Raw genomic sequence first — 14,783 nt, 5'->3', positions numbered from 1 at the left:
GTATAGATGCAACCCTCCAGACACAGTTTGAAAATGTTGCTTGCGAGCGCCATCTGCTGGGACGGAATTTTTTTTAAGCTCAAACTGTTCATACACGTGTGTATTACGGGTTGCCTATCTTTCGGGCAGAACAAAAAATTCCGTCCCAGTAGATGGCGCTCGCAAGAAACATTTTCAAACTGTGTATGGAGGGTTGCATCCCTATAGGCGTAATGTTTTTATAAATAACGAAATGAAAATTTAACTTTTATTTTGTAATTAGAAGTATGAACTATGAAACACCGCACAAAGAGGAGATTGAGAATAGGAAAAACTGTTTGAAGGTTTATATAATGTAAAAAATAAACAAAACAAATAAATTATAATAAGATTTTATTCTATTTACAAGAAATAAATCCAAGCCATGTATATCTTAATAAGAGATTTCTTGCAAATAAAGAAAAAGAAAGAAATAAAAAGGTATGAAAAAATAGAATCATTTGAAAGATAAAAATCTTGAAATTATAATGCTTCATGATTTGCTCAAATATGTATTTTATGAGAAGAAACACGTAATATCTTAGCAAATTCAGTAATGAGTTAGTGATCATTGACTTAAACAAAATGTACAAACTCACAATATGTCTTGTATTCTGTATTATGTAGTTTTGTTACACTTTTCATACTTTTTGGAATCATTCTTATTGATTGGATATTTTTTACAAACACACAAGAGAGAGAAATAGAGAGAGAGAGAGAGAGAGAGAGAGAGAAAAAGAGAGAGAAAGAGAGAATTATGCATTGCTTTATAATACAACTGACACATTTTACAGTACAAATAAAAGGAAACTATATTGAACGACATTTCTCTTTACATCAAGTATATGTAAATGAAATAGTTCAGTTAGACTTTCGACATTTAGGAGATCCACATCGACATGTGTCAGGTAGTACTTATTTAATAACTTAGATATTGAATTACACACTTTTAAAGAGCCACGCAAAGACGTGGTACATATTATCTTACAATAATGAAATGAAAAAATTTGGTGAAAATTATTTCGAGTTGAAGGATATTTAAAAACACACAGTTTCCAGGCTAAGCAAAAGGACACTGCTACCACATTATTTTCACAAGTTAAAAAACCCTGTCTTCCTATTCCAATTTGAGATGAAGTGTAGAAATGCAAGACAATTATAGACCTAAAATCTTTTGCAACAGTGTCACAAGATTTCTTGCACTTTTCATTCCTGAATACTGGGCGGTTTACATTGTTACGTGTTAAAAAGTATACATCTTGTGCCATAAGATATCTATCTAACCTCACAGCATTAACGAACGTTTTATCGGCAGATGATTGTTATTCAGTCAAAAAGTAAATCGTGATTGATATACACACGCACGCATACATACATACATACAAATATGTGTATACACGTATCTTTTTTATCTTTTTTCTTTTGTTTCTTTTTTTGTTGCTGCTGCTGCTGCTGCTGTTTGTGTTTCCCCTTTACAAAGTACTCTGATGCACTAAGAATCTTTCACTCAATTGCGAGAGATATAACTGAACTTTTACTTGATTTTCACAAATAATCACACGTATAGGTGTGAAGTCAGTCCCCCTATATAGTACATTGACACAAAAAGCATCGGTCGAAGACATGCAACTCTCTAATTATTTTTCGGTTGTAATTGCACAATCATTTGTAAGTCCACAATGGTCTTCTCTAACATTTCAAGTCGCGACATGTTAGTTAAAGAACATCGTAATTGATTTGTACAGCTATTCGATGTCACAGTGGTAACTAAATTTGTAGATATTGAACCGGCATTTGTAGTAATAGTTTCCATTTGAGCATTATCCTTGTGTCGTGAAGTATTTTTTTCATCTGTAGGATCAGGACAAGTCGAATCGTTTTGCTCTACGATATTTTTATCTTCAATATCTATGTTAGAAACGTTTTTCTGTTCATCATTTTCTGTAATCTTATGTAGTTCCTTTTTAGTTTGGTCACTGTCATCGATTACATTAAACTTACGTTTTTTCGAAGGTGCTTCTACTTCTTGTTGATTCGATTCTTTAACTTTAATCGTTCGAGTACGCGATAATAAAGTTTCTAAAGCTGACTGTAAGCTAGTAGGTGATTTCAGTCTTGTACTGCTACTATAAACAAGAGCTAAAGCTCGTAAATCGCCAGTTAGTCTATGAGCAGATGCTTGGATATCAACAGCTTCCACCATTGCTGTCATAGAACTAACTAAGTTATCAATAAGTAGGCAGGTTTGTTCAGTTAGTACATGATTGGCGAGTTTAGGGAAAAAAGTTTTTAAGAAGGCATGTATCGCAGGTACACCTAATGAAGATCTTTCATCTAGCAAGACAGCATCTACATAATCCACTGTATAGGAAGAGCAAAGAAGAGATGCTATGTGCTTTCTGTCTATATGTGTGGCAGCATGTACATCCAACCATAATCTTGGAAATAGTGCCAAATGTAACGGAACGCCTGTAATATCAAATTTATCATCAAATTTATGATTTATATTATTTACATTTAACCCTTTGCACTCGGAACGATGATCACTATCACTAGTAATGACTATGTAAATATGGCTCGAATGTCATACCGTGACACCACATTTATTAGTTTATTAGTGAACTTATATTTTACCGCAATTTATTGACAATTCTTTTTTGCACTGTAGTTTTTTACTGAAATAGTCAAAAATATTAAATATAATTGAAAATATAATATAGTTACTAAGGATAAATGGAAAATCATCATCATATCATATTAGTCGGCACACCTAATGTTTGTTGATGTCCACAAATTCAAATAAACTAAACATCATCACAATACCTTACTTAGTTTCAAGATTATACTTATAATATAATAACGGCTGCAGAAAGAGAATATACGTTGTCGTCGCGACAAAGTAGCGTCAAGCTGCTGCTGCTGCTGCTGCTTCGGTAGATAACGTCCGAAATGGCGCCGAGTGCAAAGGATTAAATATTATATATTATAATTACCCTCAAATCCCAACATAGCACTTAAATTAACCAATGTTTCTGTCATGCAATCATTATTGATTGCAAGTCTGCACATAACATCAATTAATTCATGATATGGTAAGTAAAATTCAAGCAAAGCGCTGTCATAATCTGCATCTACTCCTTTGGATGCTTCAAGTTGCGAATGTGGTACTGCCATTTGCACCATTGGTCTAGCAGGTCTTGTAGGCATTTTTCCCGGAGGGGTAGATCTCCTTGGAAGATAAGGCCCAGGTGGTACAGCTGCTTGAGACTCCTGAAGAGCTGCATGACAATGAGATAATAATGGTGCTAAAACATGTATAGCATCGGCAGGAACGAGCATGACAAGTTCTTTCAAAAGATCGATTGCCAAATTACGCATATCTGGTGGATTATACGTATTCAATAATGTTGCCAATTTTCTTAAAACATCTGGCCACTCCTTGCAATTAGAAAGAACATTTCTCACGTCTGGTCCATCTTTTGCTGTACGAATACATCTGACTAATTCTACAATAATGGCTATTAATTCAGCTAAGTCACCAGCCACGTGGCATGCAGTTGCTTCATGATACATTATATGTAACATATGGAAAGCTTCAAGAGCCATACCTAAACCTCCATTGTATACAACATACAAACGATCATCATCCGATTCTATAAGAATCCTGACAAAAAGAGATAAAACATAATTTATGTATTAATGTATTATTTAACAATGAGATAAATGCATAATCGAAAAAGAGCATACCGAAATGCAGAAATTAATGTAGCCCAACAGGAACGACCGTCCAATCCTTGTAAATACGAAGACAATGTACCTCTTCTAAATGATGCAATTTCAGCTTCTTCTTGTTCTGTTTGATCTGGATGCCTAGCAACTAATAGTTGCATCAATTTGAACAATTCGTCTACAGCCTAGATGAACAAATTATATTTTATATTTAAATATATATCATCTGTACGCCATATTTTTATTACGATCAATTCGTCAAAACTTACAGTGGAATATTGAGTAGGATGTGGCGTAATATTTTTAAAAGCCCACTGTATATTTTGATGTGCAGCCAATTGTCTCGTAAATGTTCGTGATTGTTGACAACAAAGTCGTAACAGACCATAATAAGCAGGTAACATTACTCGATTGAATAATTCAACATCTTGATCTTCGTGATCAGCACTATTAGAAATATAAATAAAATTCATTTATTATTTCATTTTATCTAGCTTTATATTGATAAAATGAAATGCGCTTATCCACGCAGTTGATGTTAAAAAATAACTTACAGTATATAATTAAATGCAATATTTTTGGTTATATGTGGATTATGGAGTATCATTGCTACATTTTCAGGACAATCAGAGCAAACGTGATACCAAAATAATAATACAGCTTGTTTGTTATGATGTACTGGAATGCTTGGTTCCGAAAGCTTTGGATGAAATAATGTCCATAAATCATTTAAATATTGTCCAAACTGAAATAAATAATTATTAATAATTATTTGTATAATTATTTGTATAATTATTTAAAAACAAAATCTATCGCGTAATACGTAAGTAAAATATATACCATTAATTTCTCTGTTTTAGAAACAACACAATATGTGAGCAATGCAAAATAGGCAGTGAGTTTCATTGTACCATGAGTTTGTAAATCGATATAATGTCTTGCAGGTTGTAATAATCTTAAAAGTGCAGTATAAATCTGGTGCAATATTAATGTAGCTTCTGGAGATAATTGATACTCTCTAGATGTGTTACATCCTAATCCCAATCGATGGGCACTGCGATAACCTTGCCTAAAATGAGTTGAAGGTACGAGTGATACTAAAAGAAAAGCAGCAGCGGAACGAACTCGTTGATTTGAATGTTCAAGGAGAAAATGTTGCAACCAAGTATCTAATCCTTGTAAAACCCACGCATGGGCAAGTTTGCTTCTGGTAACAGCAAGAGCCAACCATTCGAGAGCTCCATGAGGTGCAACTCTAGCTGCTTCCCATACTCTGCCCAAAATTAATTGCGTCATGCAAGGTAATCCACTAGGACCTGAACTTTCAGTAAGCAATGTCAAGAGTTTAAAAAATGGATGAGATAAATCATTATGTTTCGTTATTGCTTGAAAAATCATTGTCACAATATGTATGGCCAATCTATCATTCCATCGACACAAAGATTGAATTAAATTTCTTGTTTGATTCAAATTAATGACATCTCGTGTCTGCTGATATAGAAATGGGAATCCTTTACCTCCCGCTACTGCACTTAGATCTGTTGGTGACAAAGTTAATCTGTAAAATTGAAAAATATATGTCTGAATAATATTCGCTGTTACATGACATGACAATATTTATTATAATAGATAAGAATTAGATTCTTACCTATGATCCGTTCCTCTACTACGCTCAACCAATGTTGCTATTAACGTAATCATTTTATCTAACGAAGCTGGTCTCAATTTATCCGGGGGTACCGCTACAATCTCTTCTTCTTCTTCTTCTTCGCTAACTGCGTCAACGAACTCGTGTGTTTTATGACCCAGATAAAAGTTTACCATTGTAGAAATGGCCTGTACTCGTATAAGAAATAATGTCTCTTCTTCTCCCATTTTACTAAACTCGTATAAGAAACTAAAGTATTCTGTAAGATGTTTTAAATGTTGCTTAGCATGTTCCATCAAAGATAAAAGCATTCTAACGAATCTCGTTACGCACGATCGAGTGCCAACAGTGGTTAAATCATTTTCTTCGTCACAAAGCAGATAGAGAGGTGCTTCTGTAGCACGTAATCGTTGAATTACATGAATGCATAATCTTTGAAACATTTGTCTAACCATTTGATTAGGACATTTTACTAATATTTGTATAGGCCACCATGAATTACTAGCCATTCTTTCAAGAAATCTGGCACAAGCACCGGGAGAACCATTGAATTGTTTAGTAAGCAATTCAACCCATTGAACCATGGTAGGCTTTTCTTTAGCATGAATAAATGTTTCCATAAAAAAAGAGGTAGAAAGTTCGGCGGACATTTCTGTAATATCCGGTTGAACGGAAAGCAATGTTTGCGGTATGTAACCACATATTTGCCACATAAATGTGAAATATGTGTGTTCGAATATATTTTTGTCCTGTAAAAAGTGCATATTATCTTGCCATATCCAATCTTCTAGCTCTTTATTTAGTTCTAAAGGAGGCAATTTATTCGTTTGCTTATGACTTAAGAAAGACGAGCGTAAACTAGTTGGACTGGAAACAGTAGCTTCATCCTCTTTTAATTGATCACCAGGATCAGTACACCACTCATAGAAAAGCATGTATGCTGAGTTGGTTTTTTCAAAACTGAAATCCATGAATTTGTCTGTAACAGAGTCATACGTTTTACTAGTCATTTCACCACCAAAACATTCAGCTGCTATTTGATTAGGATCAAATGGTTTAACTTCGGCATCATTAAATAAAAACCATTTATCTTTATTTGGAGAAGTGCGATCTCTAATAAAACTGTAGTAATGTCCTCCATCAGCTGTACCAGTATGCACGGTAACGCCAATTAAATCATATTGATAATGATCCATTTCTTCAGATTCTTCTTCTACCTCGGCATCCAAAGCAGCAGCATGTTCTTTGTTCTCAACTTTGTTATTACCAGATGCTTTTCTTTCTTCTTGATAATGTTGCGGCATCAATTTTTTCTCTACATAACCCGACATGTCCAATCTTAAAGGAAAACTAAAATGTGTGTTTACTTTTTCCTTAAGCATTGTACCCATATTAAAAGTATATCGCATTGTATTAAAACATAATATATGTGGAAGTTTTTTAAAACATGCTCTCTTCTCCGCTCTTGCTTTTTTGCCGCATTGAGAACATGTGTACATATTATCTCCTTCTAAAGTATCTTTGACAGTAACCTCATCTAAACTTTCATAGAGATTTCTCATGTCAGCTACTTGACAACGAACTGTATAAAATTCCTCAAGGGTACGACTTACATGCTCGCAATCTAACGAGACCACGTTATTTGATATTACACCGCAGAATAAAGTTTTGACTAAATGTTTCAAATCGCTCGTCATTTCTTCTAATTTCGACACCAAATCTATAAAAAACTCTGCCATGTCTTTCTGTTCTCCTGTATTCAAGGGTTCGTGATTCATAGTATAAACGCGACAGAAACTTCTAGGATTGTATGCTTTTCTCTCAGATTCCAATAGATATGCAAACATTCGTTGTAATTCGCGTAATGTCAGTTGATGTTTATTAGCTCTATTACAATCAGCTCCTAAGATAGAAATACGTGCTTGAGGCATCATGTAAAGATGTTGCATGCAACTGGCCATGTAACAGGTAGCACCTAAATTTGTAAGCCCTACATATCCACAATCTGACCGTCCGTCATCGTGCGGCCAATAATCCCATGGATATGGAGAATGTGGACCAGGCCTATGTTGAGTCAACAATTTCTCATGAAGTATATAATAATTATCTGGTGCAGACTTAACAAGCTCAACCAATAAATCAAATGCTGCCGATCTAGAAACTAAACTTTTACATTTCGGAACATGTTTCGATCGTGGATTTGGCAATGCAAATAAAAAATCAAATACTTCGTGTAATAAATTTTGTCCGATTTTGCCTTGCTTATAAGGCGGATTATGAGTCATGATATTACATGCAAGATTTAATAAACCAACCAAGCCATCATCTTCCACTGTATTATGTCGCATTTCGAGATGTTCTCTATTGATAATAGAATCAATAACTCTAATTGCCAAAGCTTCCAAGTCTATACTACTTCCATTAGACATATCATCCGAGCCATCTTTAATAGCTTCCTCCGGAAGAGAATCAACTAAACGACATACAAGCCAAAAATAATCTCTACAAGCAGGCCCATATGGTTCTTTGCCATCATCAAGAACAGGATGTAAATGTAACGGTAAATCTGGCTTTCTGTGGGAAGGTTGCATAGCTTCTGCAATTACGAGATGTTCAAGTAACGTGTTAAGCATCGGTACAATAAGACCAGATGCTTCTGAATTATCATTTTCCGTTGTTCCTGTTGTTCCCAAACATAATCTATACAAAGCAGTACACACTTCTCTTCTTACAGCTGGTTCGGGATCTTCTAATACAAGACGACGTAACCAAGTTTTTCCAAATGGTTCAGATGACAAGAATAAGCTTTGTTTTACAGTTGGATCGCTATGTACCCAACATACTAATAATGCCATAGTATAATGTATTACTTGAGATCTACCAAAGACACCTGTTTTGTAATGATTTGGGTCGCGCGGTAATGATGCTTCATTCAAAATACTTGTTATTCTCGGCATAACAGTATTAACATTCATCATGGAAAGCATAGCGTCACTAAGCTTAGGTACTAATAATTTATCTGCTTTACTGCGCTTCTTCTCTTCTCTGACAACACCAAGATAGCATAATTGTTTTAATAAACTTGCAAGGCAATCTTGTTGCCATTCGCTACCATCTCCTTGTTCCAAACATTCGGACATGAAAATATCAAATAAATGTCGCAAACCTCCATGTTGTACAAACACCGTTGACCATGGTACATCTTTTTCCTTCTCATCGTGATTGTTATCCGCATCACCACCACCACCTTCGTGCATAGGCGATGAACTTAAGGCGGAAGAAACAGACGATTGTTGACATTCCGTTCCTCTTCTACTTAAAGATTCAACTATATATAAAGAGTACATTAATTTTTGAGGACTGGCAGGATCTAATAAATCAGGTAAAGATGTTTCTCCCAATTTTTGAAAGCCTCTCAATAATGTTGGACTAGTAGGTAATAAAGTTAATGTATCCCAAACTCTTCTAGAAAGAACCTGAGCTTTCGTATGTGGAATTTCTTGACCTCCTTTAACCGTAACCTTCATCGCACTGAGTGTCCTCATCAATGTGAAAAGCTGTTCAAAATATTGCGGTCGCAATAAAAGTAGCGTTGGCAAAGATTCTCTTGGTGGAGGAGGTAATAGAGACGGTGAATCCATATCTCTTTTGTTACATCGGCCAGTATTATTACGACCAGCACCTGGTGAAATGAACACTAATTGTCCATCCTTAAATCCCACTTCTTGCAATGTTTTTTCATCAAACTCAATCGTTAATTCTTGACCTTGCGTAATCATTCTAATTGGGCCATCAGTAAGGAGAGATCCTAAAACTGAATTAGCATTTTGTGCCGAATTTGTAGAAGTAGCTGCTTTATCTTGATTATTTTGAGTATCATCCCACCACTTAGCAACTTCTGCCCTCAAATCTGCAACATAATCCGTATTTAAAAGAGTAAACGTTGTTTTCTCTGGTATTCCAGCAGGTTGAACGAGGATTCTTATATGTTGTCCTTTTTCTGACATACTCATGGCCATATGACTTCCCGCACCTCTACCTTCTAGTATCCAACGACGTAAATGATATGCATAACGCTTTCTGAATGCTTCCAGATGTGTTCTTAACAATAGCAATGCTCTCTGTATACAACGCAAACTAGCTTCTTCATTTATTTCTAAATCTGCACTAGCTGCAGCAAGATGCATCATACATTGCGAAACAAACTCAGCTTCCTGAGATAATTGTCTAGACATGTAATAGCCATTTAAATATTGAATAGCTGCCATACTGACATCCGTGCTTTTTGCTTTCAAAGCTATTTTCCATAGGAAATCCATTCCAACCGAATCAACATCTCTTAAAGGTCTATCCAAATGTGCGGCAGCTAAACGTGCTAAATTACATAACTGTTGGAAAAGGCTAAGACCCGTCATGCTTATGGTTTCAGGTGGCAAACTTGGAAGTTTACGCATACACAAATGTTTCAATGTATCCATTCCAAGGGCATGTTGCTCAGTAGATTTTGCTTGGCTTAATAACCAACTAAAAAGTTCATCGGCACATGTTGGATCTTGGGATAAACACTGCCATAATATATCAACTTGTTCAAGACTTAAACGGAAACAGTCTGGTGAGCCCAAAGGAGAAAATATTGATGACAAAAATTGTAATCTAACTTGAATTTCTGTTTGATGCGAGTATAAACTACTTTTTGGTCCGTTATTAGTATATGTTTTCAAATTATTAAAAAAATGCTTCATCATACCACGTTCGTGATCAGCCCATGTTGTTATGGTATGCGCATCCATTGCACCAAATTGTTGGAAACTTGCAAGTAACTTTGGTAATAATCTTAAGGATACAACTACAGAATGATTAGTTGCTAAATTTTCTAAGCAACCTTCAATAAATTTCATTGGTATTAAACGGTCAACATTAAAACATAGTAAATTACATAATGCTTTCTCTGCCTCTAATGCTAATCCTTCTCCGAGTTGGCCAATTTTATCATCTTGCAAAAGATCCCACAACAATGTATTTCCTGGTTTACATACTGTCTCTAAATTAAATTGGGAATTCAATCTTGATACTGCTTGGCGGACTGTTCGTACTTGTGTAGGACGACATACGGACCTTCTGATAGTCATACTTGGATGGGAATGATGCGGATGGTAAGTTTGCATTTGAATGGCTGTCAAATGACGTACTGCCAATTGTGCTAATTCTTCTTCACAACCACTTTCCTCTCCATCAAAGTCAGCCATATTCTTTTCGCTTTTATTAGATATCCTGCTACTATAAGAACCTTCTTCATCGGAAAGCATTTCATCTAATCCAGAAGGTAAAAAACTAGGTCCACTTGCATGAACTAATCCAGCAAGTTCAGATATAACAGCTCCTGGACCATCTGCGGCAGCTAATACTCCTGCTACATTGCTATCATCTTCATCATGAGATGTATCTGCAGAATCGGGTGCTCTGTCTACATTGTGCCCTACTAATAACATATATTTATTTTTGCTTGCTCTTCTCAACAATGATGCTGTTGTTGGCACTTGTTGATCAGTTGGATCTAAGGCCATAGCTTGTTGCTTCACTCGGTCAAGGGTATCAACGACTTTTGATTCATCCAATGAAGTAAGCGTACCAGATTCAATACTACCATCCAATACATCTTCTGTTCTACTTTTATTAGTCAATGATTCTTTAGACTTTATGCTACTTTCTTGACCAACAATATCTTCTAATGTTTTTTCAACCGTTGTTATAGATCGTTTTTGAGGTTTCTTTCTTTTTCGCAATACTTTTCTTTTCTTCTTTTCATGGATTATTGGTTCTTCTGTATTAGACTTTTCTGTATCTGCTTCCACGTCAGAACAGCTTTGTTTATCCTTTGTATCATCATGCAATACACTAGGTGTGTTGTCTTTTGTTAATTCTGTATTACATTCGGATTTTTCCGAAATAGGATCTTCCACTTCATTTAAATTAGATTCAACAGGAATGCTTTCCAAACTTTTACCTTTAAATGGACCTAATAACAATGATATTATATGAATTATAATATTCCTTTAATTTATATTTTTGTATTATCGAAAGACATCATGAAAATATTTATTAATATACCTTCTCCATCACTACTATCTCCTCTTGCTTGTTTTCTCGGAGACGGACCATCGGATAAAGCAGGACTAGGTACTTCTTCATCATCGTCAGGACTAGTACCATCCATACCACTTGGGTCACTACTACTACTTCCTCCAACACCACTTGAAACACCTCTTAAAAGTTCTCTGCTTTTCATAGTTAAACTTCTTGAATAATTCGAACCACCAGATGTCCAAATAAATTTGGTCAATGCCGATGCTAAAAACAAACTTTGCTCTGTGTGATCTTTAGGCTCTAATTTTCCCAGTAAAGAGTATAAATGAAGAACAGGCGTAGGTGCTAAATGTTTGACTAATGGTGCCAATAAATCATATACTGGACGACCACAATGTTTTAATTGTGCAGCTTGCCAAATCGTATCCATATCTGAAGATGTAATTCTACCTTCCATAGCTAAGAAACTTAATACAATATGACTTTGTTTAATAACTTCTACATGTAAATTTGGTCCAAATATATGAGCTATAATATTATTTTCAGTCAACCATGCAGCTAAGGCATGGCCTACTTGTTCAACTTCAGCGACTGTCTCGCTATTGCAAAGTTCATTAAATGCAGTAATATGGGCATTAATTTGAGCTACTCCTGCCAATCTCATAGTTAAAGTTGTGCTGGTAAAATATTTAAAGGCCAAATCTAATCCATCTTTATCGAAGCTTGGTAATACCGCATCTATCGGATCTTTAACTGCACTCCACATGAAATCTTAAAACATCAAAATACATTCAATCATTAATTTCTACAGCTAAAAATGTTATCATTTTTATTATATTTTGTCTGTATATTGTGACTGCTTACCCGCCATAGTCCTGACTGCTGGCGTGCGTAATTCTTTATCTCCTAATCGGCACATGTACTTCATAACTCGACTGCGTAGAGGTATAAATAATTGAATAACACTACCGTAGTTTAACCAAAGTTTTAAATTACAAATAACTGCAACCATAGAATGTGCTAGGCTAACAGGCAGTGTATTATCCATATCAAAACAGCCAGACATTAAATTAAAACCACCCTGATGGCAAAATATAGACACTGCACGAATCAAAGGTGCTGGTACTTCAGGGTCATGAGGCTCGCAATAACCTCCTTCATCCTTTGTAAACATTTCAAATAAATAAATAAATAAATAAATAAGAATAACTTTAAATAATATATTACAATGATATATATTACCTTAACTGGAGCTAATGGATTTATAGCACCTCCATGTTTCATTGCAATATAAAGAGGAAAATTGAGTAAAAATATTTTTGAGAGAAGATGAAATAATTTTTCTCTGTCTTGTTGAGACCAACTGGATATTTGATTTTTATCGCTTGTATTTCCTTTATTTGTGCTCTCTTTCTCCTCTTTTTCTTCTTTGGCTGACTCTTTTGTATTATCCTGCTGTCCATCTTGATGTATAGTTTGTAATTGTTGTAATGTGCAGAAAACGATACTTTGAGTTAGTCGTATGAATCGATCAAAATTTTTAATTTCTCGATAACAACACATACATTGTCTACAAATTATACAAATTATTATTTTTTTATTAAATACAAGATACAAATACAGTATGAATATAGTATGAAAGATGCATAATTTTGTAAATGAATCATATACCTTTGTACCCATTGATTAACATAATGTAAAGTAGTATCCACATCAGTTACACATAAAGTAGTTAATACATCTTGCTCTTTCGACGTTCGATCATCATCTGCATACAAAACACATTATTTCTCTTAATATATATTTAAAACTTATATCAAATTAAAATATATAATCAAAATAAATTAAACAAATTCAAATTTATCTACGATTTTATATAAAATAACACAATATCGGATATATATATATATATATATATATATATATATATATATATATATGATGTATGTATGTATGTATGTATGTATGTATGTATGTATGTATGTATGTATGTATGTATGTATGTATGTATGTATTAAGTGTATATATATATATATATATGCATATATCTATAATTTATATACATATATATGCACATAGTATTTTTCTGTATCACAATCCTATAACAGTGTTAATACAGAAAATGTATATAGAGCAATAGAAAAGGTTAAGATAAAATAGTCTTGTGTATATTATACTTACAAGAGAGCAGAAGATCATGAAAGTCAACGCACACATCACACATGATTATTTTACTGTAGCCACGAAAAGGCTTTCAAAATCACGTTAAGTTCATCACTCGATTTCACTAACATACACTACCAAAAGTGTCAATATTATTAAACATTTCTATCTCTTTGACTATTCTGAACAGTTGATTAATTCGTTAGCCTCCATATTGCTTTTCTTCTCGTAACTGCATTCACTTGTAACTTACTTCAAGCGAAAACCTTTGTTTTTTCAATGCTTTTCTTTATATTTCGTTTAATTACAGATTAAATGGAATTGATTTGAAGAAATTAAACATAACATTCACATATATAAAATAATTCTTATTAGTAGCAACAACAATTTCGATTAGATAGCCGAACTTTCTATCGATGTGAATACTATTATAACAGAACACAGCTGATCGCCGCCATGTTATATGAATGCAACGTGGATTTCAAAATTCTATTTACTATACGAATATTAACTGAAAAAGTGAAAATATTAGTCAAACAAATTGTAAAATAATAAAATTATTTGCATGATATATGTAAATAAATATAATATTTTATAAATATATCTACTATATATGAACTATATAATTAATGTAATTATTACATTTATACTTTACCACGATATATTATTTTTACAATTTAGATAAATATTTCCAATTGAAAATGAATAAATGCTTTTCATAAATTAGCTTTCGTCAACTCTAGGCAACGATATAATGATGCTCCTTCTATTAGAAATTTTTATTAAACATAATTACTGATCTTCCTTTACAATTAGTATTCTATAATTGTTGATAGTGCATATATATATCAATATAAAATATAGAAAAGTAAAATCTATTAACCTTTAATGAATAACTTTTCCTACTTTTTAAGTAATGATAAGATACATATAATGCAAAAGATTTATATATAATTAAAATTGATTGTCAGTTGATAGTTAACAATTTAGTAACTATTTTTCTGTTATATTTAACTTCCGATTTAACTTTCGATCGTTCGATCTCAGGATTGTATAAAAACGTTTTTTAAATCTACCAAATTATTCGTATTATATGAAATAGAATAGTAATAATCAAAGTATTTAATTATCTATTGTGTTG

The 14,783-nt window shown here is 33.6% G+C and overlaps 1 protein-coding gene across 2 annotated transcripts; it reads right to left on the bottom strand.

Annotated features, from left to right (window-relative positions):
- Positions 1 to 1,462: 1,462 nt before the first annotated feature.
- On the bottom strand, positions 1,463 to 14,126 carry puf (ubiquitinyl hydrolase 1 puf). Of its 2 annotated transcripts, XM_015330261.2 has the most exons (13): positions 13,661 to 14,126; positions 13,151 to 13,247; positions 12,722 to 13,049; positions 12,344 to 12,641; positions 11,504 to 12,250; positions 5,396 to 11,411; positions 4,588 to 5,305; positions 4,302 to 4,492; positions 4,017 to 4,194; positions 3,766 to 3,932; positions 3,012 to 3,682; positions 2,020 to 2,487; positions 1,463 to 1,926 (listed from the first exon to the last, which is right to left on the bottom strand). In XM_015330261.2, exons 1-13 carry the CDS (start codon positions 13,701 to 13,703, stop codon positions 1,652 to 1,654), a joined length of 10,197 nt encoding a protein of 3,398 aa, XP_015185747.2. In that variant the 5' UTR covers positions 13,704 to 14,126; the 3' UTR covers positions 1,463 to 1,651. The 2 variants fall into 2 exon arrangements, with proteins under 2 accessions (XP_015185747.2, XP_015185746.2); XM_015330260.2 differs by having other exon boundaries at positions 1,463 to 2,487; positions 13,661 to 14,125.
- Positions 14,127 to 14,783: the final 657 nt, after the last annotated feature.

Source organism: Polistes dominula, unplaced genomic scaffold, assembly GCF_049000335.1.
Source record: "Polistes dominula isolate Pdom_NZ unplaced genomic scaffold, Pdom_raw_medaka contig_18, whole genome shotgun sequence".
NCBI lineage: Eukaryota > Metazoa > Arthropoda > Insecta > Hymenoptera > Vespidae > Polistes > Polistes dominula.
This window is presented reverse-complemented; position numbering and strand designations above follow the sequence as displayed.

Coding starts and splice junctions, on each gene's coding strand:
- puf (XM_015330260.2), bottom strand. CDS start 13,703: ATGTGTGATGTGTGCGTTGACTTTCATGATCTTCTGCTCTCTT. Junction 13,248..13,660: donor TCATGATCTTCTGCTCTCTT/GTAAGTATAATA, acceptor TTTTGTATGCAG/ATGATGATCGAACGTCGAAA. Junction 3,933..4,016: donor ATCCTACTCAATATTCCACT/GTAAGTTTTGAC, acceptor TTGTTCATCTAG/GCTGTAGACGAATTGTTCAA.